At 38.1% G+C, this 26397-nt stretch overlaps 4 protein-coding genes across 4 annotated transcripts; all 4 read left to right on the plus strand.

Moving 5' to 3' along the window:
- Nucleotides 1-1329: 1329 nt before the first annotated feature.
- dpr2 (defective proboscis extension response 2) lies at nt 1330-11953 on the plus strand. The gene is made up of 6 exons (XM_020951713.2): nt 1330-1595; nt 3116-3193; nt 3451-3583; nt 9020-9263; nt 10845-10942; nt 11029-11953. The coding sequence occupies exons 1-6, from the start codon at nt 1380-1382 to the stop codon at nt 11274-11276; spliced, it is 1017 nt and encodes a 338-aa protein (XP_020807372.2). The 5' UTR covers nt 1330-1379; the 3' UTR covers nt 11277-11953.
- A 7889-nt stretch (nt 11954-19842) lies between these two features.
- LOC147643997 (uncharacterized) lies at nt 19843-20414 on the plus strand. Its single transcript, XM_086830769.1, has one exon. It carries the CDS (start codon nt 20003-20005, stop codon nt 20330-20332), a length of 330 nt encoding a protein of 109 aa, XP_086686895.1. The 5' UTR covers nt 19843-20002; the 3' UTR covers nt 20333-20414.
- Nucleotides 20415-21509: 1095 nt separating this feature from the next.
- LOC110183422 (protein I'm not dead yet) lies at nt 21510-23735 on the plus strand. Its single transcript, XM_020951700.2, has 8 exons — nt 21510-21747; nt 21806-22071; nt 22131-22245; nt 22334-22383; nt 22435-22551; nt 22609-23284; nt 23346-23462; nt 23518-23735. Exons 1-8 carry the CDS (start codon nt 21607-21609, stop codon nt 23623-23625), a joined length of 1590 nt encoding a protein of 529 aa, XP_020807359.2. The 5' UTR covers nt 21510-21606; the 3' UTR covers nt 23626-23735.
- On the plus strand, nt 23612-25928 carry LOC110183421 (protein I'm not dead yet-like). The gene is made up of 9 exons (XM_020951698.2): nt 23612-23752; nt 23817-23958; nt 24012-24277; nt 24337-24451; nt 24510-24559; nt 24618-24740; nt 24792-25467; nt 25531-25647; nt 25709-25928. The coding sequence occupies exons 1-9, from the start codon at nt 23745-23747 to the stop codon at nt 25847-25849; spliced, it is 1638 nt and encodes a 545-aa protein (XP_020807357.2). The 5' UTR covers nt 23612-23744; the 3' UTR covers nt 25850-25928.
- The last annotated feature ends 469 nt before the right edge of the window (nt 25929-26397 follow it).

Here is a 26397-nt window from a genome sequence, read left to right on the forward strand (position 1 = left end):
AACATAATATCTTCATAGAAGAAAAGTTATAAAAGTTAATGGCTTAAGGGGAGGCAATAACCTCATTTAAAGTTTTCATTTTTGATAATAAAACATTGAAAGTTATGCAGATGAGGTTAATTAAGGTTTAAAGTTGTGTGCATAAAGCTTGAAGTTATTATAAGAATTCAAGAATAGAAATAAACCATTTTTTGAGTGTATTATTATTTATATTTTATTTACTTCTGTCATCTATGTCCCTTAAGTGCTCTTCGCCACATTTACTTTGCTCGTTTTGATCCTTCCTGCCGCTTTATTACTAAATACTCTCTTCCTGAACTCATCACCGGCAGGAATAAATGAGTTTTATATTGCTGCAACTACCGGGAGTATCCTTTTCGGCTCTCTGATGACTCTGCACCCTGGATTATGGCTTATGGTATGTGTGCCAGGGCCACGGCCACTTGAGTCATTAAAAACTACTCATTTATTTTAATTAAAAACAATTTCCATTGTTTAGCCGAGCCTGGCGACTTGAAATGCGCCACGGAAATCGTTCAAATCGTTTGGCTATATATGATGTATATATATAAATGTTTATATATATAAATATAATGAGCATTTTTAGCCCATTGTTTTGTTTTATTGTTTTTATTGTCCTTCGCTTTGTCATCCTTTTCTGCTGCTGCAGCTAGCTTTCATCCTAACGAGCCGTAATATGCCATGTCATCGTGCATTTTTGAAATAAATTCAAGTGTGCAGTCCCACTTTTACACAAATATACATATATATTTTCGTATATATATTACGTATACGTATGGAACTAATACAGATCTGGATCTGGACTAGGAAGGATAGAAGCATTTGCTACCGAGTGTTGAGTGGCATTTAATTAATTTGCTCGCTTTTGACATATTCCTTTTAGTTTGCAGGATAGAGAAGGTCCTTCTAGCTTTTCTCTTTTTTTTTCTGGTTCTGAGCTCGTAAAGGACAAGCTGGGAGTAAAGACTTTTGCGGTTTTTAAACTGTTTCGGTTTTATTTCAATTGGAAACAGGGGGTTTTTTTCACAGAAATGATAGAAAGTGTAGAAATAAAAGATCAATCAGGAAGTGCTTTAAGAACTGGTGTTTAAAAATGGGTAAAACTGTTAAAAGAATATATATAAATGAATACAGTACATAATAATATATTAAACACGCATTACATTACATGAAACTGTCATATCCAGTGATATTTTTAACCTTAAAACCTTACAAAATCAGGAGAAAAAATTGTAAAACAAATATATACCTTGTTTCCCTTAAATGATGATTTTTCTATCAAATTTTCCCCACTTTTTTTAGCTCACATCGTCGATGGCAGGAACAACCTGTTGCCCATAATTTCCGCGCCACCGAGCATGGATAATGATTACGTTTACATTGCCTCTGTCAACAGCAAGGTGCCACAGTTTGGCAATGGCCTGGACGATGACCAGGAGGCTGAGGAGCAGCCACTAGACGAGACCACCTATCCGCCACCCGTTTTTGACTTTGGAATGCCGAGGAATATCACGGCCAGGACAGGACACACGGCGGCCATCAACTGTCGCGTGGAGAATCTGGGAGACAAATCGGTGAGAGTTAGAAGAGAGTCAAGTGATTGCATTTACCGGCTTATCATTGAATTGATTTCTTCCGCATTTTTTAATGCATTTTTAAAGAAAAATATTTGGATCGTCAGTGAAGCTGAAAATCAAGTTAGCAGCAACTTTTTCCCCTCTTTGAAACTTGTAGAATTTTCCCCCTTTGCTTGGTTTTAAGCCACCCTCCTTGTTTTGCCGGTTCAATGACAAAGTTTCCCTTCTGACCCGCTCAGAGTTTTCTTTATGAGCTTGGCTGTGTTTATTCAGTTCCTTGTGTTTTCCTTTCAGGAATTGTTAAAGAAGAGGGTGTCGTTTTTATCAGGGAGTTTTCCAGGGGAATAAAGGGCTTAAAGAGCAGAGTTTTGTTTTTTATAATTTAATTTATCAATTTCCATAAGTGTTTTATGGAAAGGTAAATGTGAAGAAGCATGATCTGATTTACTTTTAAATGTGATTAAATGTATAATAACTCTAATAAATGTTTAGTTCTCCCCGTATCCTTTATCCTTTCGCTTTCTAATTTTAATGATAACTATTTCGTGTCCGTTGCTGTATGTCCTTTGTTAATTTGTAAGGACTGCCAGTTTGTCCTTGGTCCACCATCATTCGCAATCATCATCCATCTCGTTCGCGAAATGGAGCGTAGTCTGATCCAGATTTACTATCGCGCACCTTGCAGGTTCATCTATTTACCACGCGTTCTGTCTGCGTATCCTTTGGAGGCACTTCCTCTCCATTCACCACTTTGACACTTTTAGTTTCGTTTATATTGTGGCTCCTTTTCCTCGTAATTTTTTCCTTTTGGTTTTGGGGTCGTTTGGGGCTCCGAAAAGTTTTTTGTTTGGCCCCGCGGCCGTCTGGGAGATTACTTTTTGCCTGCTGCAGTGGCTCTGGAATTTCTTTTTTTTTTTGGTGGTTCGAGGGGGATTTACTTCTGGCAACTTTAAGCCGCTGACATTTTGGGCACGCACTTGTCTCAGTTTTTCATCCCCGGCTCCTGGAATCGACTTTGTATTATGGATACGGTGGAATTTTTTACACCAAAAAATTATGGAATTTTCGCAGAGTTGGTCAGGAAGTTACGAACTTGAGAAATTAAGAATTCCGGTTGCCACAAAAATGTAACCGCATTCCAAGCAAGAACATTTTGAAGTGGTTTTAAAGGCGTAAGGGAATTACAATTTAAAAATAGATTTGTATACTTAAATTTTAAAATAATTAGCAGAGTAAATTGGAAATTAATAAAAGGAAAGTGTTTTATAATGAGGTTCCACTGTCTTTACTTTGGCTTCAGCAGGTTTAAGACTTTGCCTGCTTAGTTCATTTTGCCGCTTGGTTTATTAAATTTTCGTATCTATACATTTTTTTTTTGGGCTCCTTAGAAGAGAGGTCCTGAGCAGCCAGTCGAGTGGCAGGACCAGAGGCAATTTTGCAAAATTGACTTAAGCACTGGCACTAACAGCATTTGGTGTCCTTTCTTTCTCTTCTTCCATTTTGTGATTCCATTGCAGGTGTCCTGGATAAGAAAACGCGATTTGCACATTCTGACTGCAGGCATTTTGACCTACACATCTGATGAGCGTTTCAAGGTGCGTATACGTAATATAATCTTGGCCAAAATTAGGACGCCACCTGGTTGGGTTTACAGCAGGAGACGGAGGTAACTTATTAAATGTCCAACGGGCCTTGTAAGCCAAGTCAGCTTAATTGCGTATGCAATTCGGGCCAGGCAACTTGTATGCATTGATTAAATTTACCAAGGACTCTGCCAGTAAACCCCAGCAACGATTTATCTTGCCATCCTGTCTCATCCACCCACTCTATCTCCCTCTCTCTCTCTGGGCAGGTGGTGCGGACCGCCGACTCCAAGGATTGGACATTGCATGTGAAATATGCCCAGCCACGTGACAGCGGCATCTACGAATGCCAAGTGAATACGGAGCCAAAGATTTCGATGGCATTCCGCCTGAATGTCATAGGTGAGTAAGGCAGGCATCCAGCTGCAGCTGCCAACCCAATCTCCATTCCCATCCCCATCCCAATCCCCTCCAGCTTTCATTTTCCTTCTACTTACCTCCTCCCCTGTGGCAGGTGCATACGCATTGTCAGCGAGTTGCTGGCATTCGCACGACCTGCAATGGCAACTTTTTATACACTCTGCATTTCGTTCTCCCTCACTCTCTTGAAGGGCTTTTGTAAATTGGCCGTAAAGTTTGTTAGTTTCTGAGGACTTTCCCCCTCACGGAGATCCTGTGAGCCAGAGAGTTTCTCCTGGCAATGCTTCATAATGGTTTATCCCCGTCAGCCAAGGATCCTGGGCCAAGAGTGGAACATTAAGTCAAAAGTGATTTGCTGCTGGTTAGGGAAACAAGATTCTTCAACGTAATGGTTTAAACTGTTTTAAAATGTTTATGCTCTTGAATAAAACTTACTATGAAGGAATCTTAATATGGAAATTCCATAGCTTAACCCAGTTAAGACAAACCCCATGCCTTTAAGGAAAAGCACACAAATAAATTGATCAAATATTCACCACTTTTTTTTCCAAATTTCCTTATTCAAAGAGGCATTTGCAAGTGACTCGAGAAGGGTTCACGCTTTAAAGGTAAAATGGAAACTAAGTCGGTCAGGTTATGTAACAACTGTTGGCACCTGCCAGGAGCTCCCTCTCTTAACCCCAATTGTCTATTTTTCTACACGCTTTGCATGCAAACGCAATTTGCATTTAAATTCAATACTAAATTCATATGCTGGCTGTTGTAATACACACCCGAGAAGGAGCGTTACGTTGTTCCCCTTTTGCCTCATTGTCCTGCCATTTGGCAAGTTTTCTACAATGGATTTCCGTTTGCGATCCAAGTCAGGCTGGGCCACACAGGATACTCTCCCCCACTCGGTGTTTGTTTGTGGCTCTGTGTTGTTATAAATTGCTCCACAAAGCATACACGTTCATGTTTCATTCATGTACGTAAAATTGATTTGAAACTTTTTCGCCGCGCACCAGGCAGCGAAGCTAGCAAGTAAGTATTCCATGGCCGGAGATATCCTCATCCCGCCAGGGGACTCTCTTTCCCCAGTTAGTTTTCTCGTTTGTCGTCGTCATTGCAGGAGTTGAAGGATGAGGGTAGCAGGAGGAATATACTTTATACGAAGGAAAGTTTTTGTTTGTCCAGCGGGAAAGTTAATTGAAATAATCGGAAGGAGTTTTCTACTTTGGTCGTGATTGGTTTAGTTTCTGTCGGATTCCTCTGTTCAATGTTTTCCTGTAATGTTCCCTGAGTTTCGAGCAGAAATCTACACAAAGAGAAGGATTGTTTTTTAACAAAATATATGCTCTTAAAGTCTTTAAAGATTGCTTACAAAAATAAACCTTTAAAAAGTATAAAAAGTTATCTTCTCTAAATAAATCAATCAAGTTTTTGGGAATGTAAAAATACCCCTGATATTAAACTTTTTCAATTGCTTTCTAAGCCACAAGGAGTTATGTTGCATTCCAAAATATATTTCCCTATACATATGCCATTTCATTACTCAAACTATAAGCTTATTAAACTTTTCTCCCAAGTGCATTTAATTAAATTAACCAAAAACCATGGCCTGAATTTGTTCCGAGGGTAAGCTTGACTTAAACGGGATCGCATCCGGTGCTGATAAAAGATTGCCGCTCGAAATTGCCTGCCACCGGCAAGCTGCATGCCGCCAGTTTATAACGAACTCAAGTCAAAGAGTGTAAATCTCATCAAGAGCCATGTAGTTGCATCAGAGCTTCCAGCTTCCGCGGATCCGGATGCGATGGGGGAAAGGTGGGAAAACATCCTGCCCGCCCGGGAACTACACTGCGGATGTGCGCGAGGTAATCCCTCGCTCCTCGCTCCTCGCTCCTTGGTCCTTGGTCCTTTGGGGAAAATTGGGAGTGGAGTGAAGCTGAGCGGCGACAGGAAGCCGACAGCCATGTTATTCGCCAGGAAAAAGGCAGCAAAAGTCGCTGCCAAGTTAAGAAATTTATGCTAATGATTTGCAGCGACAGAAACGCTCGTCTGTGATGAAATCGTGATAAAAATATTTACGCCGTCGTCACGCGAATCACGTGAAGCGCCAAAGGAAATATTTCCCACTGATTTATGCCGGGCCAAATCCAAAAAAAGCTATGTATTCTCATGAAATGTGTGGGTAAAAGCCACTTTTGGATGATTTTTAATTCTTGGAAACAGACACATCCGAAGGAAGTTGGGGATTCTATAAAAAAGTTTGTTCTTCTTGGAATTGGAAAGATTGTCAAATCATGTGCGACATTTTTCGGGGAATGAGTTAAAAGAACAAATCTATTTATATAAATACCTTAAAAATTATCTTTAATTTTAAGAATATAGTTGCAGAAACGATTTGGTTTCAAAATGAAAATGTATAAAACTTTTACCCTTTCAAAGTATATAATTTAGTCAGAAGCTTCTTAAGATGTGAAGGCATAATTTCCGACCCTATAAATCATATATATTCTTGATCAGCAATAAAATCTGAATCGATCTAGCAATGTCTGGCTTAATTTTTTTTCGAATTTTTTTTTTTCATATTTTTTTGTCAAAAAATAAGATAAGATTAATATGTAAAAATTGTAAAAATTTTAAAACTTTTAAAATTTGAAACTCAGTATGCAGATTTAATATTCTAATTAAAACTAGCATAGGACAGCTTTCAGAATTAAAATTAATGCTTTTTTGACTAAGTTATGCGTTTTTTAAGGCACTGATTTGTCAACATTTTTATATAAAAATAAAGATAATTATCGGCTCAAAGAATGGTATTATAATTTCAGTTAGAAGCTAAAAACTAAGTGAAGAAATCATTTCCGACCCTATAAATCATATATATTCTTGATCAGCATAAAAAGCTGAATCGATCTAACCATGTCTGGCGAAAATGAAATTTTTTAAAAATTTTTACAATTTTATAAGGGGTTAAAATTGTCAAAAATTTGAACAAAAAATTTGAACTTTAAAAAATTTTAGATTGAGTATGCACATTTATTAACCTAATAAAAACTAACATAGGACAGCTTTCCGAATTAAAATTAATGATTTTTTAGCTTAGTTATCAGATTTCTAAACTTTGATTTGTGGAAAAAATTCTCATATAAAAATCTCGTTAAATATACATTCGAAGAAGGTGATTATTTTATACTAACTTATGATTGATTTCAAATTTTATCTTATAATTAATTTGCACATGGTGTATAAACGTGTGCTTTTCGAAGATAGCCTTTTCGAGGTATATATATTTAATTTGATTTATTATATCTTTTGCTCTAAACAAGAAATTGTATTAATACTTCTATTTAATTGATAGTTCCTTGTCAGTTCCATTAATTTTCTCTTCAACTTGTCACAATATTCTCCCACCTCTGGAGTGAGTAAAAAACTTAAAAATGATGGGGATTTACCTTCAACTCCCAAGCGACCCTTGTATAAAATAGTAGTATATGAACACGTTCATATGTCTGCTTCGAATTTCCAATCTCAGAGCTTGGGAAAGGCAATGGCATTTAAGACACAATCTATTGGGGGCGTCAATGGGTCCCACTAATGCCAAGTTAACTAACTAACCGAATTGCTCTTTCGCTCTGCTCGCCACTCAGCACTCACCACATATCCACTGCAGTTGTTTGTTGTTTGCGAGCAGCGCTCAAATCCGCCTTTATGCTCCACTGATGTCCCACTCCCATGGAGTCCATGGAGTCCTGTGGATTCAGGACTCGGGACTACCATGGTGGAGTCCTGGCTGTCTGCTCAGCTCCACTCGGCTCGGCTCGGCTGGGCTCTACCCCGCACATCATTAACAACGTCAACATTTGACTTTGTTGACTGCCTGCTGTGTTGGCCAAAATGGTTGGTCGACGCACGGAAAAAACATTAAACCAATTTTCAGTGCCTATAACGGGAAAGTGGTATGCAGAGAGAAAAAATATGGGTATAGATTTAAAGTCTTTAAATATTTATATAGTGGTTATGGGGTTATTTATACATTTAAGCTGTGTTTGCTGTTGTTTTATATTTAATATGTTGGTATTTAGATATTTGAGAAAAGATTTCTGAGATTTATCAAGGGATTATTTATTAAATCATTACAAATATTTTATTTTAAATTGGTTGTAATTTTTTCCCCTGCATTGGTATGGAAAGGCTGGTCCTACATCCTCCACACATTTGTCTCTGTCTGCGGCAGCTGGTGGCGGTGTCGGCGGATGGGAAGCAGCTTATCCTGTGCTCCCAAAAGAGCCAGCGCCAATATTAGAAAAGCCACACGTACACACATCTGCGTAATACGGATACGTACTGTAGTATATATGGACGGACCTACGGACGGACGGATAGGGGAACAACATTTAATGGCACGTCCGCATCCGGGGCAAGTTGGTCCTAATTCCAATGGCCCACCGGCTGCTCCTTCTCCTGCTCCTGCTGCTCGCTGGGTCACAATAACAACCGGCTAACAACACTTAAAATGTGTGTAAAATGCGAGACCACCAGCCAAAACCAACAGCTTCATCGACAAACAATGGGTCAATGATATGGCAGGCAGGACAAGTTTCACCCCAAAAGCCAAGCCAAGGCCATCAAAGAAGCCAACAAATTTTTATGTGTTAGTTTTTTCATTTAATTTTTTGGGTAACGATTTTTTACCAGAAGGAAGGCATAATAGCTTTGGTATATAAAAAAAGCAGAGAACTTGAGCAGCCATAAAGGTTCTCCTCCCTGTCGTAAGAAACTATTAAAATTTGTTGTTCATCCCGAAAAATCGAAATATGAATCGGCAATATTGGATTTTTTTATGCCGGCAATGTAAAATTAAAATTTTATATGATTTTTGGTACGAGCTTTTATTATTTTTCATTTATGGAGAGAGAGGGAGTGAGATAGAAAAGGCACTTAAAAATTGAGATTAATTCGAAGCGGTTTCTCTTAGGATATAATATTATATAAAGCACACTAAAAGCCTTTTAGCTTGATGTTTAAGCCAGGACGAAGGACCCCTTGCAGGGGACATCTTCTACCTCAGCCAGCTGCTCATTACCTGGCATTAACAGGCACTTGCATAAGTAGGTTTCCGCATTTATACCTTTAAGGTATAACCACCACAAAACACACAAGTATCCTGGCAGGCCATTTCAGAAAGGCTTCGAATGTTGTTCCTGCCTGCAAATCGCCTGCAATTTCAGCCAGACAAACCATACCCATACCCATACCCACCCATTTCTCCAATCAGTTGAAAACCCATTGAAATCTGCATGATTAGATGCAGTTCCCCGCCCCACTCCATCCACCCAACAACCCATAATTGGGTCCTGGGTTTGGAGCTGGAAGCTGGAGCACCTCGATATGCTATTAATCAATTTTCACCCTCCGCGTTCCGGCGTTCAGTCACGCCGCCAGATGCCAAGGCGATTATTGCCGGCCCGGCGGATTTGTACGTCAAAGTGGGCAGCAGCGTCACACTCACATGCCTGGTGAAGCAGCCGGGGACATCGGTCCAGGATATTGGGCCAATTTACTGGTATCGCGGCCCATACATTCTCACGCCGTTTGTCGCTCATCCGAATGATGCGGCCATCGATTTGCAGCGCATCTCCATGGAATCCACACTGGCCGAGAAGCTTCAAAGCAGGTGAGCAGCATTATATGTACATATACACTGGGGAATAGATGCCACAAATCAAATGGAAAAATTAACAGATGAGACATTTTCAGTATTTAAGAAGAGCATTAATAGAAAGAGTTAATAGTTTGCTAAGTAATGGGATTAAGAAGCTCAAGGAAAGAGTGAATTAAGCTCTAAGGATTGACAGAAGATGGAAATAATAATTAATGAAAATAATTAGCTAGGAAATATAAAAGTCATTATTTTTTAGGGTATTATAATATTAGACAGAAGCTTCTAAAGATGTGAAGGAATCATTTCCGACCCTATAAGTCATATATATTCTTGATCAGCATTAAAATCTGAATTTATTTAGCCATGTTTGGTTAAAATTTATTTATTTTTTTTAAATTTTGAAAATTTTAGAAGGGGTCGCATCATTAAAATTGTCAAAATTTTACCAAAAATAAAATTTTCAAACTTTTGAAATTTAGTAAGCAGATTTGTTAACCTTTAAAAAACTAGTATAGAATTGAAATCCGAATTGAAATTAGTATATTTTTTGCTTAGTTATGATATTTGAAAAAGTGAAATTTTTTACAAAAAATGATCAAGTAAAAATATTGATTTATAGTTTCTATAAGGGACATATTTAAGGGTTCCTTGGTGATAATTCGTGAAGGAATCATTTCCGACCCTATAAATCATATATATTTTTGATCAGTATAGAAAGCTGAATCGATATAGCTATGTCCGGGAAAAAATAAATTTTTTTAAAATTTTTAAAATTTTACATCGTCAAAATTGTCAAAAATGTGACAAAAAATTTAATTTTTAAAAACTTTAAATTGAGTATGCAGATTTATTAATAAGATAAAAGCTAAGATAGGACTGCTTTTTAAATTAAAAATAATGATTTTTTGGCAATGTTATGAAGTTTATAAATTTGAGTTTTTAAGAAAAATGGCATACAAAAATCTCTATAAATATTGTCACTTACAATTCATTTACAACGTGCAAGTATAGGCTTTTCAAAGTCTATTTCCATTCTAATATTTAAAGAATTTATTTAATAGCAAACATTTTTCTCGAGAAAAGAATAGAACCTAGTTACCAAGGTTTAAGAAAATAGCAAGCATATAAAACTCTTTTACATTTTAATAAATAAATATCAACCACTTAGTCTTTGTCCGAATTCTGAAATAAGATTTTGTGTAAATAATTTCCTAGCAAATACCTAAAAACTAATTGCCTTGAAGAGTTTCCAAGTGTAGTGAAAGGACAAACATACTCCATCCACTTTCTGTCCCGGTTAGAGGCATTCCTTGGCCATAAGTTCGTATGGAATGTGAAGGGGGGGGGAGGGGGATTTTTAAGTGCCAGCAGGTGCGAGCTTTTCCGGACGCTTCCTGCTCGGTATTCCGGGCTTTGATCGATGAAGTTGAATAGCAGAAAAGCGGAAAAGCAGAATACCAGGATCCCAGCTGAGACTGAGGATATGGGGGAGGGGGCTGCACTGATTCGCAGGCTGTGAAGGGGCACAAAATTGACGCAATTAAGCTGCACGTTTGCCTTAAGCTTTGCCCCATGGTTTCCATGTTTTCCCAGATTACGCATCGCCAACGCTCAGCTGCTGGACACGGGCAACTATACGTGCATGCCGACCACAGCGGAGGCGGCCAGCGTGGTGGTCAATGTCATCAATGGTAAGACTTAACTAGCCCGTGATTTCCCGCATTTCGCATTTGCATTTTCATTTCGAATTCGATTTTCATTCCATTTCATTGTGCAGATGAGAGTCCTGCGGCGATGCAGAAGAGCGGAGCCAGTGGCAGCTCCACACGGAGCAGCAGTCGCCAGATCCTGCTGCTGCTCCTGGCGATGGTTGTCAGCTCCGTGGTGCGATGGCTTATTGGTGGCAGGAGCAGGAGCAGCACCTCGAATTTATCATCCACTCTGCATATCAATTATTGCCACCTGCATTGGGAGATCGGCGATGAGGAGCAGCGGGCTCTGAGGTCACCCACCTTGGCATCATGATAATTAAGTGCTGTCCACTTTTAAGCATCCTGTATATACAATGAATTCATAGTTAAGCATAACAAACAACACTTGTGTAAATCCGAAGGAAATACGATGAGGAAACCATTTAAATGTTTGGAAATATTGTTTGTTTTTGAAGTGAATTATTTACAATGTATAGAAACTTTAAATTTATTACCCTTCACTCTCCACACCTCCCCCCTGTAAATGGTTTCCCATCAGCTAAACAGTAAACTAAACTATAACTACATTTAGTGCTAATTTTTATGCATAGCGTAAATAATTCTGTTGCCATTATATAAATAAAATATAATGCCCGACAACAAGTAATTATCAAATGTAAAGGTAAATGTGTGAAAATGATGATAAAAAACTAAATAAAGAACGAAAAGTAAAAAAAGAAAAACGCAATTACCGATAAAAATACAAAACAATTTGTGCATTTCAGCAGGCAAATATTATTATTCAGTTGTTTTCTGTTAATGCAATTAGCTAATTATATTTGTATCTGTCACAATGCCATTTAAAATCCCTTGACTAATTTCATTTTCATTTAAGTTTAGCTATAAATGATGAAATATCACCAATTTGTAACCATAATATAAATATAAATACATGCATATATCGAAATTCTCAATGAGAAACAATAAAATGTATTTGGTTTGAAAATAAAACTATTATTTAAAATACCTTTTACTGTACGTTCCACCCGCGCTCTTTTCCTATAATTTTATATATTGATTTTCAGGCAAAGCGAATATATTTTAATTAAATTTCTCTGCTGCCAACGTTTTTATGTAATTGCATGGCGTTACCTTTATTTAAATCGTTACATCGCTTAAATGCTCGATAATGTAAGTGGGCTTTATTTAATTTCGATTAATTCATGCCTTGACATCAAACACGAAAAGGAAAGTCTAATCAACGCGGGGCTTTAACCGGATCTCTATTGGTTAGCACACCTGGCGTATACTTAATTTCGAACTCTGACCTCACCTGCTTCAGTTCACACAGCCACTCAAAAAATACTACCCACTGGTGTCGGTGGCAAGGGTTTCAGCTCCGGTCACTTGGGTCAACAGTCCATACGTTACGCTTTCTAATTTGGCCGCAATCCTTGCACGGTTCACGGGGCGTATACGCGATTTGGTGGGCACACGGGGCGTATGCGCGATTATCAGGTAAATGAACGGGACGCGTGTGAGGCCGCATAATTACGCGCTGTTGAGTCGCCTAAATGAAATCATAAATTATCCTCACACGCTCACCGACCCTTGGCTTAATTGTGTGCAAATATTTGACAGACTAAAGCAATTTGCACTGATTGATACGTGTTTAGTTTTGGTTGTAATTAAAAAATGTAATCCTAATTCCAATGAGAAATCTTTTGGATTGGAAGGACGAATCATTAAAAAACAAAAGCAATCTTCAAAATTGCCTCACAACATTTAATTAGCTCTCCAAAAGTATGCAACTTACCTGAAATTAGCGAAGGCAATGTTTCGCTGAGCTATTTTCCAGGGGAAAATGGAAAATTTAAAACGAAAGCCAAATAAAGTTTGCAGTTAATTTCGCCCCGGCTGTGTACCGTGAGCGGCAGCAATTAAAATTTGAAAATAGTTTCATGGCAAAGTTGCATTCCTCCTCGGTCCTGTCGTCGTTGTCATATTTTGTAAAACTGTCGAGGTAACTCGGGTAAATAAATTGAACCATTAGCACGGAAAGTCAAAAAGTTTACCAGCTCCAAGTCTGCGTTTTTATTGTAGTTATTTTTATTTATTTTTATTTTATTTTTTTTTTTTTTGTGTCCTGCCAGGGTTGTTTACTTGCCGAGAAATCACCGCAGGGTCGCAATAAACGAGACAGAAGCGACAAAAAATATTAAACTCGTCACCTGTCTGCTTCGTCCTGCTGACGAGTCCTGGCTCCTGGTTCCTGGCTCTTTGCTCCTTTATCCTGGTGCTTTGTCCTGCCTGTCATCAAACGCAAACATTTATGCATTTCAAAATGTCAAAATGTCCGGGGAAACGGGGAGCCTGGCGTAGACTTTATGTGCGGGCGTTCCTTCACAACTTTAATTGTTTTCGTTTGTATGCGAAACTAAATTTTCATATTGTAATTTCGGCAGACAAAAGTCAAACGCGGGACTCCAAAAATGGCAGCTCATAAAAAGTTTTATCGTTTTAAAGTTCCTCCTCTCTTTCTCTCTGAGCAATTACACTGCGAAAGTTAATTAAACACCGCAAGCAAATAGAGGGCAGACGGAAGGGGAGTTTGCCTCTGCGAGTGACTCACTTTTTTACCATAATTTTATTTTATTTTTGTGCAACGAAGCGTGCCCGGGGAATATCCTTCGTGCTTTTCTGCTGCTGCTGCTGCATGCGTGCAAATGGCTCTGAGATACAAATCATTATTTTGTGGGAGTCCCCGAGCGAATCCATGCCATATATGTATGTAAGTTGCCTGTTGGGCACTGTGGGAAATGAGAGGAAAATTAGAAGAAAATCATACCAAATTGAGGTTAAAATGGTAAGTAAATAGCTTAAGGGTATAATGGGTAAGTTTTATATTTTCTGGATAACTAGAAGAAAAGTTTTAGATGACTAAATGATACCATTACATATTACTTGAAAATATATAGTTCTTAATATGTATCCCATATTTCACAACTTTCTCCCTCATTTAGAATTACTTTAACTCCCATCCACTGTTCCCAACCATGGCTAAGCATGCATTTAAGCCATAAAAGCTGACCAATATATATATGTGAGACCGGATATTTTGCATAACCAGGCACTTATTAAGGGGCATTATTAACTTGATAAAAGCAAATTACATGCCAAAAAACGGTCATCTATTAACAATAATGTTTGCTTCTGCATATAATACTATACTACATATATATGTTACTATATGTGTTCCCTTACTATCGCTTATAAATAAATGGGAAAACCACTGACGTTGGCACTTGCTTTTGGTCCTGGCACTGGCTGTGGGGCAACCACAGATCCACACAGATGTGGTGGGTGGATGGTATTTCCCAGGAACTTGGCTCCGGTGGAAAATGCAAAAGCTTGTACGATTTAATCTAATCTGCGTCCGATGAAATAAATTCATCCCATTTGCGGACCCATTTTTGCTGTTATTGTTCTTGTTTTGGACCTTCTTTCTCGGTGTGGCATGTTTGCGCCGGTTTCTGTTTAACTTTTACCACTAATTAAGTGCTTACACGAGAGATTTCAAAGCAAAAAGGGACACACAACAATGTCCAGGACACAACACACACACACACAATGGTAAGGAAAAGGGCCGGGAAAAATTGAAAACGAAGGCGGAAACAGCAGGCAAACGGCAAAGTCCAAGTTTTTTGGGGCTCTCTCTTACATTTTCCTGGAAAAAAGTGTTGGCGTTTAATTATAAATTTACACGTTCAGTCACCGACAAAAGAGCAAGTCATGCCAAAAAGGGTAAACACAAAATACATACAAATACACACAGGATATAGGATATATACAGGATATAGTACAGAGAAGAGAAACAAATTGTTGGGTTTACGAGTGTAGTAAACTAGGATGCTCTTCTTGAAATTATTTATGTTTGGAAAAATGAAAACTACGAAGAATTTATTTGTTTAATTTTTTTATTAAAGAAATGAATGAGAATATAATTTGTATTTATTTGAGAAAGTTATCCATTTGCTCTTTTCAATTACCAACTGACTTTTACAGGGGAATGCTTATAGTTTTCTATTTAAATAAAGACATATTTCTGCTTACAATTTGGAGATTATTCAACTTATTTTTAAAATTCTTATTCCCCATAGAGTATATCAATGAGAGGTTTTTCCAAGACGAAAAGAACCTCTTTAAGCGCTGCCTTCGCCTGTTTACCTATTTGGTTTATGTATATGGCTGGGTCAGCCAGCTTTCATATATGGGCAGATACATAAATACACATATTTACGTACTTATATTGCCACTTGTTTGCATTTAAGCCCCAGACCCGTCCATCCGTCTATATTTGCCAGTTTTGCGGGCGTTTTAGGCCACGCACCTTGGCAAATAAATTTGTTAAAGCGAGATGGCCCAGACCCGGGACACGGAGAATTAAATATGTTTTTGGCCAAATAGTAGTAAAAAGGGGTGTTAAGCCCCTAAGTGGGTAGGTCAATTTGATGCCATTTAATATGCACTTAAATAAAACATTTTGTGTACCATTTACATTTTGCTCTAAGTAGGGTATTTCTAACCATAATGAGCATTTTAAAATTGATTAATATGAGTGGGACATTCGTTATGCTACCAAAAATATGTTTATAAATAGTTAAGAAGGGAAAGAGAGTTCAGTGAACTATATTTAATGAAACATTTTTGCTATCAACATTTAAGAAAAGGTCATATATTTAACACTTAACTACAATATGGAGGAGTCACACACACATGGATCAGAAACTAATTATGTTTAAAAATTAAGTACAAGCTCGTTATTAAATGAAAATTGAACACAAATTGGATTATGAGACAGAGAGTCTTGTTGACATTTCTGCGTTTAACAATGGCTATCATTACGTGGCTGCAAGGATGTTGTTTTCGAACTCATTTCCTCTTTATTATTACAGCTCTCATCATTCTGATGCTGCTGCTAGGAAGCTGGAAGGTTAAATTTTTTAAATGATATTATTTCCGACGGAAATTGAAATACGACGACCTTATGTGGCAATGCAATATGGTATATATATAGTAAAGCTTTAATGTCTGATGGCTATCGGGACTTTATGTAGTCAGTCACTCACTGACTTTCTGAGGCGATTGACTGGCGTGTGTTGTGGGGGCAACTTTGTTCGATCTCTGGCAGTGAGAAGTGAAAAATCATGGAGCAACCATGGATGCACTGCACCCAGCTGCAGGACTCCCAAGCTGCAGTGCTTCATTATGACAGCCAAAGAGACTGTGGTGATAAATGACGCATCCTTTCGGGACACAAAAGCCGCAACGAAAGGGAAACAAATGTGCGGCGAGATGCGGATAAGTCGACATCGACGATGATGTTGATGACGCGCACATTGTCGCCTCGAAGCGAACGAATGAAGATTTATGGGGGCATTAGACATATGCACCAACTCTGGGCCAATGGAAACTTTGCCACCAGTTTTCCAAAGATGCCGTTTTCCACCACTATATTCCCTTGGCATAATTGCAGTCATTATCGGTTTTTCTTTTGGCAGTTTTTCCCTTGATAAGGTGCACACTGAAAAGTATTTATGAGAGAAAAGACAAGTACAATGTTTGGTATATATCTAATTGCTCATATAATATATTTCATATTCTGCTAGGAATTAATATGCCTGATTAATGTTATTTTAACTAATATATCTAACCAAATTACGCTATCAATAGATAGCTACCAAACATTTAAATTAATACAACAATAAACCCTTAGTTCATTCCGATTGTTTGTTTGTGTAACTCCATAAAGTTGCACTGTCTTTTGACATTCAAGTAAAGCTTTTATTAAAATAATGCCAACAAAGACCCCCAAGTTACCCCATTGGGAACAGAGAAATGCGCAGCATAATTGAGTTTTTCTGTTGAGAATTTTTTTAATTTCAACTTTGTTCCCCAGATCAACAATACGGCGGACCAGCAGGTGGGCTCTTTCCGGCCAACCCTTTGTGCCAGCCTTTGGGCCCTAATGAAGCTGTCTTCGGGGCAGGATCGATGTTTGGCACATGGTTGGGCCATTAACAGGACTCGACCGTGTTGTACACACCCATCATTAGCATGGGGCAATGGCATCGGGATAGGCACAGGCACAGGCAGAGGAATCGGATTCCTTCTCAAAGGTTAAGCTCATTGGCCTGCCATCTGATTTAATAGTACGGCTAATTAATAAAAGTTACGAGAATCATTGTCTGAAAGCTTAATACCGAAACTCTCGTTGAACAATATTGGATTCCTTGGAGGCCTCGCTGAAAATTGCTTCATTATGGGGCTTAACAAGTTTTTAAATTTACTTAAACGCTTAAGTGCCCCATCTCCACTTACTCTCTGGGTCTGGCGACTGCCTCTAGACTTTCCTAAGCTGAAAATGGTGTGTAAAAGTACATGAACTGTGTGCTGGGCCTTTTCACTACAAAAGTTACCTTAATCCGAGCCGTAATTCTGAATGAATTTCACGCTGAGAATTGTCTACTATACAAAAGTAAATGTTCAAGGATGAGATAAGAAAGGCAAGACTTTGCTGACCAAGGAAATATGCTAGACATATATATCCCGCAAACTTTAAGGTCTTTAATTTAAAATTTAAATAAACTTGAAGGGAAATAAATTAATATTTATTTATGAAGTATTTACTATTTATTTTATTTTTATTAGCACTTCTATGTGACTATTATTAACTATATTAAATGAGATTATTGTGTGACCATTTATTCGTAAAATAAAAGTTTAAAACACTCATAACTAAGCCAAAAAAGCATTAATTTTAATTCGAAAAGCTTTACTATGTTAGTTTTTACTAGGTTAATAAATCTGCATACAGACTTTTAAAATTTTTTTAATTCAATTTTTTTACAATTTTATCGATGTAAATGTTTCCTTTAAAAATGTTCAAAATTTTGAAAAAATTAAATTTTGCTCGGACATGGCTAAATCGATTCAGTTTTCAATGCTGATCAAGAATATATATGATTTATAGGATCGGAAATGACTCTTTCACGAATTATCACCAAGAAACCCTAAAATACGTCACTTATATGAACTATTAATCAATAAATTTAAATGATCATTTTTTGTAAAAAATCACAGTTTTTCAAATATCATAACTTAGCCAAAAATGCACTAAATTCATTTCGGATTTCAGTTCTATGCTAGTCTTTTAAAAGTTAATAAATCTGCATAAAGACTTTAAAAATTTGGAAAATTCAGTTTTTTCACAAATTTTTACAATTTTTACCAATGTAAAATGTTGAACATTTTGAAAAAATTGATTCACCTTTTAGTGTTGATCAAGAATATATATGATTTATAGGGTCGGAAATGACTTCTTCACTGCTTTACCAGCTTTTGATGAATATTATAATACCCTGCTAGAGTATATGTAAATAATCTTTAAAAGATTTTTACTACAAGTTTTTTTGCTTTTTAATGCCGCGATTTCGTTTCGCTTATTGCCATTTTACCGGGGATAAGGTGCCATTATTTCAGTCGTCCAATTTACACTTGCATTTTACACACAGCCAATTTGTTTATATAGCTTGTGACAGGAACGGAACCGGAAATAAAAAAAAAAAGGGGCGGGGAAATGGACGCGTAAATATGACAGCCTCGAATGCACAGCAACCGGCATATAGATAGCAACGAAAGTCGACGTTATTAAATAATAAAACACAGAGAAATTTACACTCGATTGCATGCATCATTCGAGGTCGATGGCAGAGGCACAAGGCAGAGGAGTGCGCCGGGCGTCCATTCATTTTCTGAATGCAATTTCCACCAAAAGAATGACGTTGGTCGAGAACAAAAAATAAACGTGAAATAAAATAGAGAGATGGCGATAATGAAAGGGGCGAACAAAGAAAAAATGCCGGCTAACAAGCAATTGAAAAGGTCTAAAAACAAACGAGAGCATTTTTTCTGCGAAATTAAAGCGCAGAAACGGGGGAAACGGCGATTTTATTATTAAAGGCGATTCCCCTTTTTTGAGAGAGTGAATCGAGAACAAAAAAAAGATTAAATTGTTCTTGAAAAAGTGAAATGATTGCAATTATTTGTAGAGATAATACGTACAAAAAAGGGCTGTCAGAACTGTCAATGTAAATTGAATAAATTACATTGCGAATAATAATTAAATTATTTACAGCCTTTGTTTTGCATTACTGCAGAAATAGTTTATAAATTAAAATGCTTTTGGTTTCGATATAAATAAAAGTGTCACCTACATTGCTACAATTTTAATTATTTATATTTTTTTGAAGCCTTCAGGAAATATATTTTTTTAACTTTATGTTGCACTTATTAAAAAATTATATGTAAATATTAAATACATGTTTTTCTTTAGACTTAAGTTTTGTTTACCTTTTTAGACCCTTTCAATGGTATTATTATTTTAGTTAGAAGCTTGTAATGATGGGAAGGAGTCATTTCCGACCCTATAAATCATATATATTCTTGATCAGCATTAAAAACTGAATCGATCAAGCCATTAATTAATTAATTAATTTAATTTAATTTTAATTTTTTCAAAATTTTTAATATTTTACAAGGTGTTACATCGTAAAAATTAAAAAAAAAAATTGAAAAAATTCCATTTTTTTTTAATTTTATATTGAGTATGCAGATTTGTAAATCTATTAAAAACTAACATAGGAAAGTTTTCCGAATGCAAATTAAAGAATTTTTGCTTAGTTAAATTTTGATTTTCATATAAAAATCTTAAAAAATTAATATATTATTAAATGGATAATTGCTAAGGTATCTAAACTTCGGCACCCTGAAATCAATTGTCTTCCTAGTTTTAAATCAATTTTACTTGAGGCAAACATCTAGTAAACTTCCTTAAAACAGTCTTTCAAATCAATTGATAGCAAACAAAACTATAAAACAACTCTAAAGCACTTTAAGTGACTTTTTTTTAGTCACAATACATTAAGCAGTAATTATTTACCAGCTGTAACAATTGCAAATGACCAAAGTTCCCCATTTAGTTGCATTTCTGACGCCGCCATGAACACATTCCCATCGAGAATTTCCCTTGGACTGTTGGCTGTTGTCATATTCCTGTCGCTAACCCTGGTGCATCCGGATATGGTTACCTCCGAGTTGGCCATTCAAATCGAAGTGGATCTGCTGGGGCTGCGGGAGAAGTCCGACAAGTTTGCCTATTGCCGGGCCCAGCGGCTGGAGAGACCGGACACTTCGCTAGAGAACACCAAATGTGGCTACTATCTGAGGCACGACCCAAAGCTGAAGATGGGTGACATGCTGCTCGCGAGCTGGCCGAAATGCTCGCCGGGATGGGGACTCCTCAGGGGCAGGTGCCGCAAGTTGGTGTGAAACCTTTAAGGACAAAAGTTTAGGCCAAATAACGAAAAAAATAAAGAACACAATGGCCCGCGATTGGTGTGCTGACAAACTACAGGCTGTCCGGGATTTCTTGAGTTGATTTTCGGGTACTGTCGTTTGTTGTTGTTGTTCTTTGTCTGCCATAAAAGTGAAGCATCCATCATATGGTCACAGGCTAACCCTAATCAAGGAATGGCCCGTCGTCATGTTGGCTTGTCAGGAGTGCCTCGGGCAAAGAACAACAATGGCCGACGGATAAGGCTGAAAGGAGGAGCGGCGGCCATTTTTGTTTATCAACCTTCCGTATGGGAGAAATTTTCACATGAAGAAGTCAATCAACTTCCGCTTACCCAAGTTTTAGTATGTGTGTGTGTGTGTTGCCATCGTCACTAAAAGGTCAAAACATTGAATATTGACAGGAGATGTTAAGGTGTGAACTCTGTAACAGGTAAAACTCAGTGACAGGCATCAAAAACTATAGTATACTTGTTATCCTTGGGTAATTATTAGCCTAGCTTAATTAAAATATATCGTACTGAGTTCCACTTTCATGTATTTCGTTTAATTGTAGGGACTGGCTTAGATTCTTGGTATTGATTCAACTCTACCTGTGTCCTGGCAAACTTTGTGCAAGGACTTTGTGTGAGTCCTGGCCAGGGCACTAACGATGCTGAACGGCGAATAGTTACGCAAAATTGCCGACGACTGCGCGTTGTTACGCGCCACGTGCTGCCACAAAGTTGCAGCTGCCGCTGACATTGCCACAATCATCAGGATTCCCCTCCCCCGCCCCCCAAACAATGCAATGCGTATCCTGTGCCAGTCGTCCTGCCTGCACATCCTGCACCGCAGGATTGGTGAAAGTTTTTATTGGCCAAATTCCCGGACTCGCTGCAGTTTTCAGTCAGTGAACAAAATTCTTGACCTACCACGTAACTTGACTTGGCTATTAAGAACAGAACTTTACCAATAAATATTCTAGCGATTAGGTAGTTTTCTTTTTAGAGGGAAAATGGGAAATGTCTTACTATTTAAATTTAAATTTAAAACATACAGGTAACTTGCTGTATAAGAAATTCATTTAAAATTTAGTTTCACTTGGTAATTCAAGGTGAGTGAAAGCAAAGAAATAAGTCTTAGCTGTGAATATTTAAGAATTTTTAAACCTTAGTTTTTAAAGTCATAGCATTTACTGCCAGTTCAGTCAGTCAATTAATTAAAATTATTAGAAATACGAGTGAAAGCCACTCAAAGTGAATAATAAAATGGCAGAGTATAAGCCAGGAGACATTCCTTTGGCGGAGACTGATGATAGAAAATTATGCTGTAAATTTCACTACAAAGGTGTTCTCATTTTATTAATACCTATAGCCTTTGGAGGCCTTTTGGCAGGAAAACCTGTTTTGGTAAGTCACACTCTGCACATTTCTCTATATAACATGTATAAAATAAAACCACCTACAGATATATCGCTTTCTCTACTTAACAATATGCTTATATCTGTATTATATACTCAATGTGATGGCCAGAGGTGCGGTGGCCTTTATCTATATAACTTTTATACCCATAGCAGGCATTGCAGGATCGGGTCCTGTAAGTTTCTCACATTATCCCGACTTAATGTTTCTGGTCTATGGCACTATCATGATGGGTGCAGTGATGGACTCGTCAAAACTTAGCCAACATCTGGGCTTTGCTGTCATCAGAATAGTTGGAAGTAGTTTTTTCTGGTAAGTCCTTAAATCGAAGACTTTATTTCATCATTTAATCTATGGAATCTATCGGACAGGCTTCAAGTTCTTCTGGCCGTGGTGGTTTCTACAATTGCCATTCTTGTGAATCCCACAGTAGGTGCTGCCTTTGGAATGAAGCTGGCCCAGGCCGTTGTCAACGAATATAATGATGTGAGTACAAGGCTCTGGCTTTTTAAACTGGGTTCAGAGCCATACGCATTTTTACAGAGGCGATCTAGCTATATAGTTTACTTTCTAGGCTAACGTAATCAAAAGGGATTCCGATGAAGAACCCTACGAACAGGGAGCGTAAGTATTAAGACAGGAGTCAAGGACATATAACTAATGTCTGTCAAATAGAAGAGCATATCCAACGCGTCCTGTAATTGGTATTTTCCTAACCTGTTGCTATACCGCCTCGTTGGCCGCCAGTGTGTCTCCCTTTGTAAATCCCAATGGCATACTAATAAAATATAGGTAACTATGAAACATAAATGTTATGCAATATAGTCATAAAATCTATCCCCTGTTCAGTATCAAAATGGAGCATATAATAATGATCATGGCATTGCCAGCTTTTTTGGGTATCTGCATTGTGATCCTTTGGCTTCAAATCTTGTTCATGGGTCTATTCGGTGGCAGTGTCAAGCGTGACCTTGCGGAAATGGCTGAAAACAAAGAAGATTTCCGGCTGACTGTCGAAGAGAAAAGAATGGATATGGGCCATTGGAATGCATATGCCATACTTGTCTTCATCCTGATACTCATATTATTCGTCCTATTGCACACCCGAAGGCCTCACCTGTACGTGGCCTGGGAGAATGTAGGGAATGGAGTTGAAACCGGTCTCTCCATTCCAGCCATTTTCATAGGATTATTACTCTTTGCGATACCGGCAAACTATCTATTCTGTCGGTACTATGTCTGCCGGGAACCCGATAAGCCGGGCACAACTCCATCTTTGCTCAGTTGGAAGACATTGAATAACAATGTTCCCTGGGAGGATATCTTTATGCTGGGAGCAGCCTTTTGCTGTGTCTTCTGTGGCCTAAAGAGTGGTTTCTATGCAAAAGTGGCAGAAAGCATGTGGGGATCCAAGCGATTTGATCTCAGTCGGTTTATGTGTGGCGCCGGCATGGGGACTCTGCTCTCGGCCCTGTCTCCTTCCACAACGCTGGCCAAGATGGCTGTTCCTGTGATGAAAAGGGCTGTGGGTATTTGGTTTTATTTAAATAATTTAATTTCATGAAATAATTTCAATTTCCTTCCAGGGTTATAGCTTTGCCCTGCCCTTTATGACGGCCCTGCACAATCAGTTTCTGCTGCCCATCAGTTCGCCGGCAAATATGATCGTTGCCGGTTGGGGGAATATCAGACCCTTTCAGTTTGTAAGTAATATTTTAAATTATCATTTCAATTGTTTAAGCATATGAATGTTTATAGTTGTTAGCTGGCATAGTACCAGCGATTTTCTTTATGCTCTTAACTGCCGCCTCCACAATGCTTTGCTTTGATGAGGTGGTATCTAAAGGTATAAATTCCAAATTCTAACTCCTGATTGAACACTAAAAAATTATTAGTTAATAATCAAAACTAAGCAGTCGTTCACAAGTTAATCATTTAAATTCAATAAAAATTAACACAACAAAGAGCTTAAATGCATATGAGTAATGGAACGGTAAGTAAACTAATATAAATTGTTGTTGTAAAAGGTCCTTAAGCAGAGATATCCTTGCCGCAAGTGCTTCATCTTACAAGCCCGGCGACATACCATTGGAGCAGACCGACGATCGCCGATTGTTCTGTAAATTCCATTACAAAGGTGTCCTCAGTATTCTCATACCTATAGTATGCGGTCCCATTTTACTAGGAAAACCTGTAATGGTAATATCCATATCATATCTATATTTCCCATTATAGTACCAGTGTTTCCGCAGGCTTTGCGCTTTGTGTACATAACAACATGTTTGTATTTATATTATATCTTTGATATAATGTCCACAGGCGCCGTTGCCCTTGCCTACGTAGTATTTGCACCCATAGCTGGCATTGCGGATTCGCCAAAAATATGCACCGCCTACTATTCGGATATACTCTTCTTGGTTTATGGCTGCTGCTTCCTGGCCATCACGATGCAATCCTCGAGGCTCCACGAGCATCTGGCCTTCATCGTCATCAGATGCGTTGGCAGCAACATAACAATGTAAGATCTCGAGAAGAGAAGAGATTAAATGTCATCTATATCGATGAGTTATTACGCAGGCTTCAGCTATTTCTAGCCATTGGAGTATTTGTCATTGCCTTTTTGGCTAATCCCACGGCAGCTGTTGCCTTTTGGATCACAGTGGCCAAAGCCGTCTTGACGGAATATGATAATGTAAGTAATATAGATAGGTAATAAAATATATAATATCCTTAATTTGAACACGTTCTAGGCCGGCGTTTTGAAGATGAACTCTGAGGAGAAGCTCTACGAGCCAGGGGGGTTAGTTGTAGACCAGAATATTTTTACTTAAATATCTCAAATATATAATATATTATAGTGCCCCTTATCCAACGCTACCCGTGGTCGGAATCTACTTAACCCTCTGCTATACCGCCACATTGGCTGGAGCTGTGTCCCCCATTGTGAATCCCAATAGTAATATTATTGATGCTTTCGTTGGGTAATTATAAACAATTCACTTTAGCAACTTATGCTTTTCATGCCTCCCCAGGCAGCTGAAGTTTGAGCACATCATATTGATAATGATAGTACCAATCGTTATGGGTCTCTGTGTCATGATCCTTTGGATCCAAATCATATTCCTTGGCCTGCTCGGTGGTCCCATTAAGCGTGAATTGAAGGAATTGGCCAACAATGCGACAGGTTTCCAGGAATCGATTGAGGCCAGGAAACAGGACCTGGGACCCTGGAAAGTCAATGCCATATTATCTTTTATCTTGATCTTGATTATTTTCATTATAATGCATACCCGAAAGCCGCGTATCTACCCCGGCTGGGATGATATATCGCCAACGATCTTATCCGGCTACTCGGTCCAGTCCCTGGGCGTAGTCATCCTTTTTGCTGCGATCCCGGCAAACTTTCTATTCTGCCGGTATTATGCCTGCCGAAGGCCGGACAAGCCGGGTACGGCTCCTTCGCTCCTGGGCTGGAAGGCCGTAAATAAGCGTACCCCCTGGGGTGAGATAATAATGCTGGGCGCAGCATTCTGTTGTGTATTTTGTGCCAAGGAGAGTGGTTTATACAAGGCCATTGCCAAGGCCATGTCAGAGCCACGCGGTGGCTTCCTCCAGTTCTTGTGTGGTGCGTGCTATGGAACCCTGTTCACGATCCTTTCTCCGGCAGCTGCTGTGGCTAGGCTGGCGCTTCCTATAATGAGAACTGCAGTGAGTAATTAAACTATTTTTTATTTAATTTAAATATTAAATTTTCCCATATTTTCCCTTCAGGGTAACAACTTTGCCCTGCCCTTTGCCACCGCACTTCACAATCAATTTATGCTGCCAATCAGTGCACCGGCCAACACCATCGTCTCTGGCTTAGGCAATGTCAGGCCCTTTCTTTTTGTAAGATATAATATTTAATATATTATTTACTTTTGATCACTGTATGAATTCTCATTTTTAGTTGTTCGCTGGCATAATTCCGACTCTATTCATGATGGTGATGATTACTACTTCGACCTGTTTTTTATTTGGCACCGCACTGCCCAAAGATAGTTTAAAAAATATGACTGAAAGCCTTAGCAAAAATGTAATTGATTGGTAAAAATTAATAGCTATTAGTAATGATTTTCAGTAATCCAAATTTAATGTTTTATAAACAAATAAAGTCTATACTATACCTATTTTCTAGCAGCTTTGTTGTGTTTAAAAAGGCTTCAAATTTTGAAGCACTCGTGTCCATCAAATGCCGGAAGTTCCGGTCTAGCCTTAATGGCCATCAATTATGGCGTATAAAAAGGGTGGTCTTGATGAAGAATTATTTATAGTCATTAAAAAAAAAGTAAGACAAATTTTCTATAACAAATTCAAGCATGGCAAACAAATATAAAGAGAGCTTCATTATATTAAAGCCTGTGGCGACTTGTATTTTCAAGGGCCAACGCTTTTAGGCAAATTACACAGTTTCCCATTTAGGGAAATCCCCGCCTGGCCATTCGCACCTAATTCACGTTGCTCTAATCCAAACATTGTCCACACAAGTGTCGCCACTAAATAATTCATTTGTTAATTTCGACGTGGACGTGAACCATGGTTCAGGTGTACTACTATTTACACCTCTCTTTGGCAAACTCTTTCCGGCTGAATACTTTG

Source organism: Drosophila serrata, unplaced genomic scaffold (genome assembly GCF_035046125.1).
Source record: "Drosophila serrata isolate PLE 108 unplaced genomic scaffold, ASM3504612v1 contig_240, whole genome shotgun sequence".
Lineage (NCBI taxonomy): Eukaryota > Metazoa > Arthropoda > Insecta > Diptera > Drosophilidae > Drosophila > Drosophila serrata.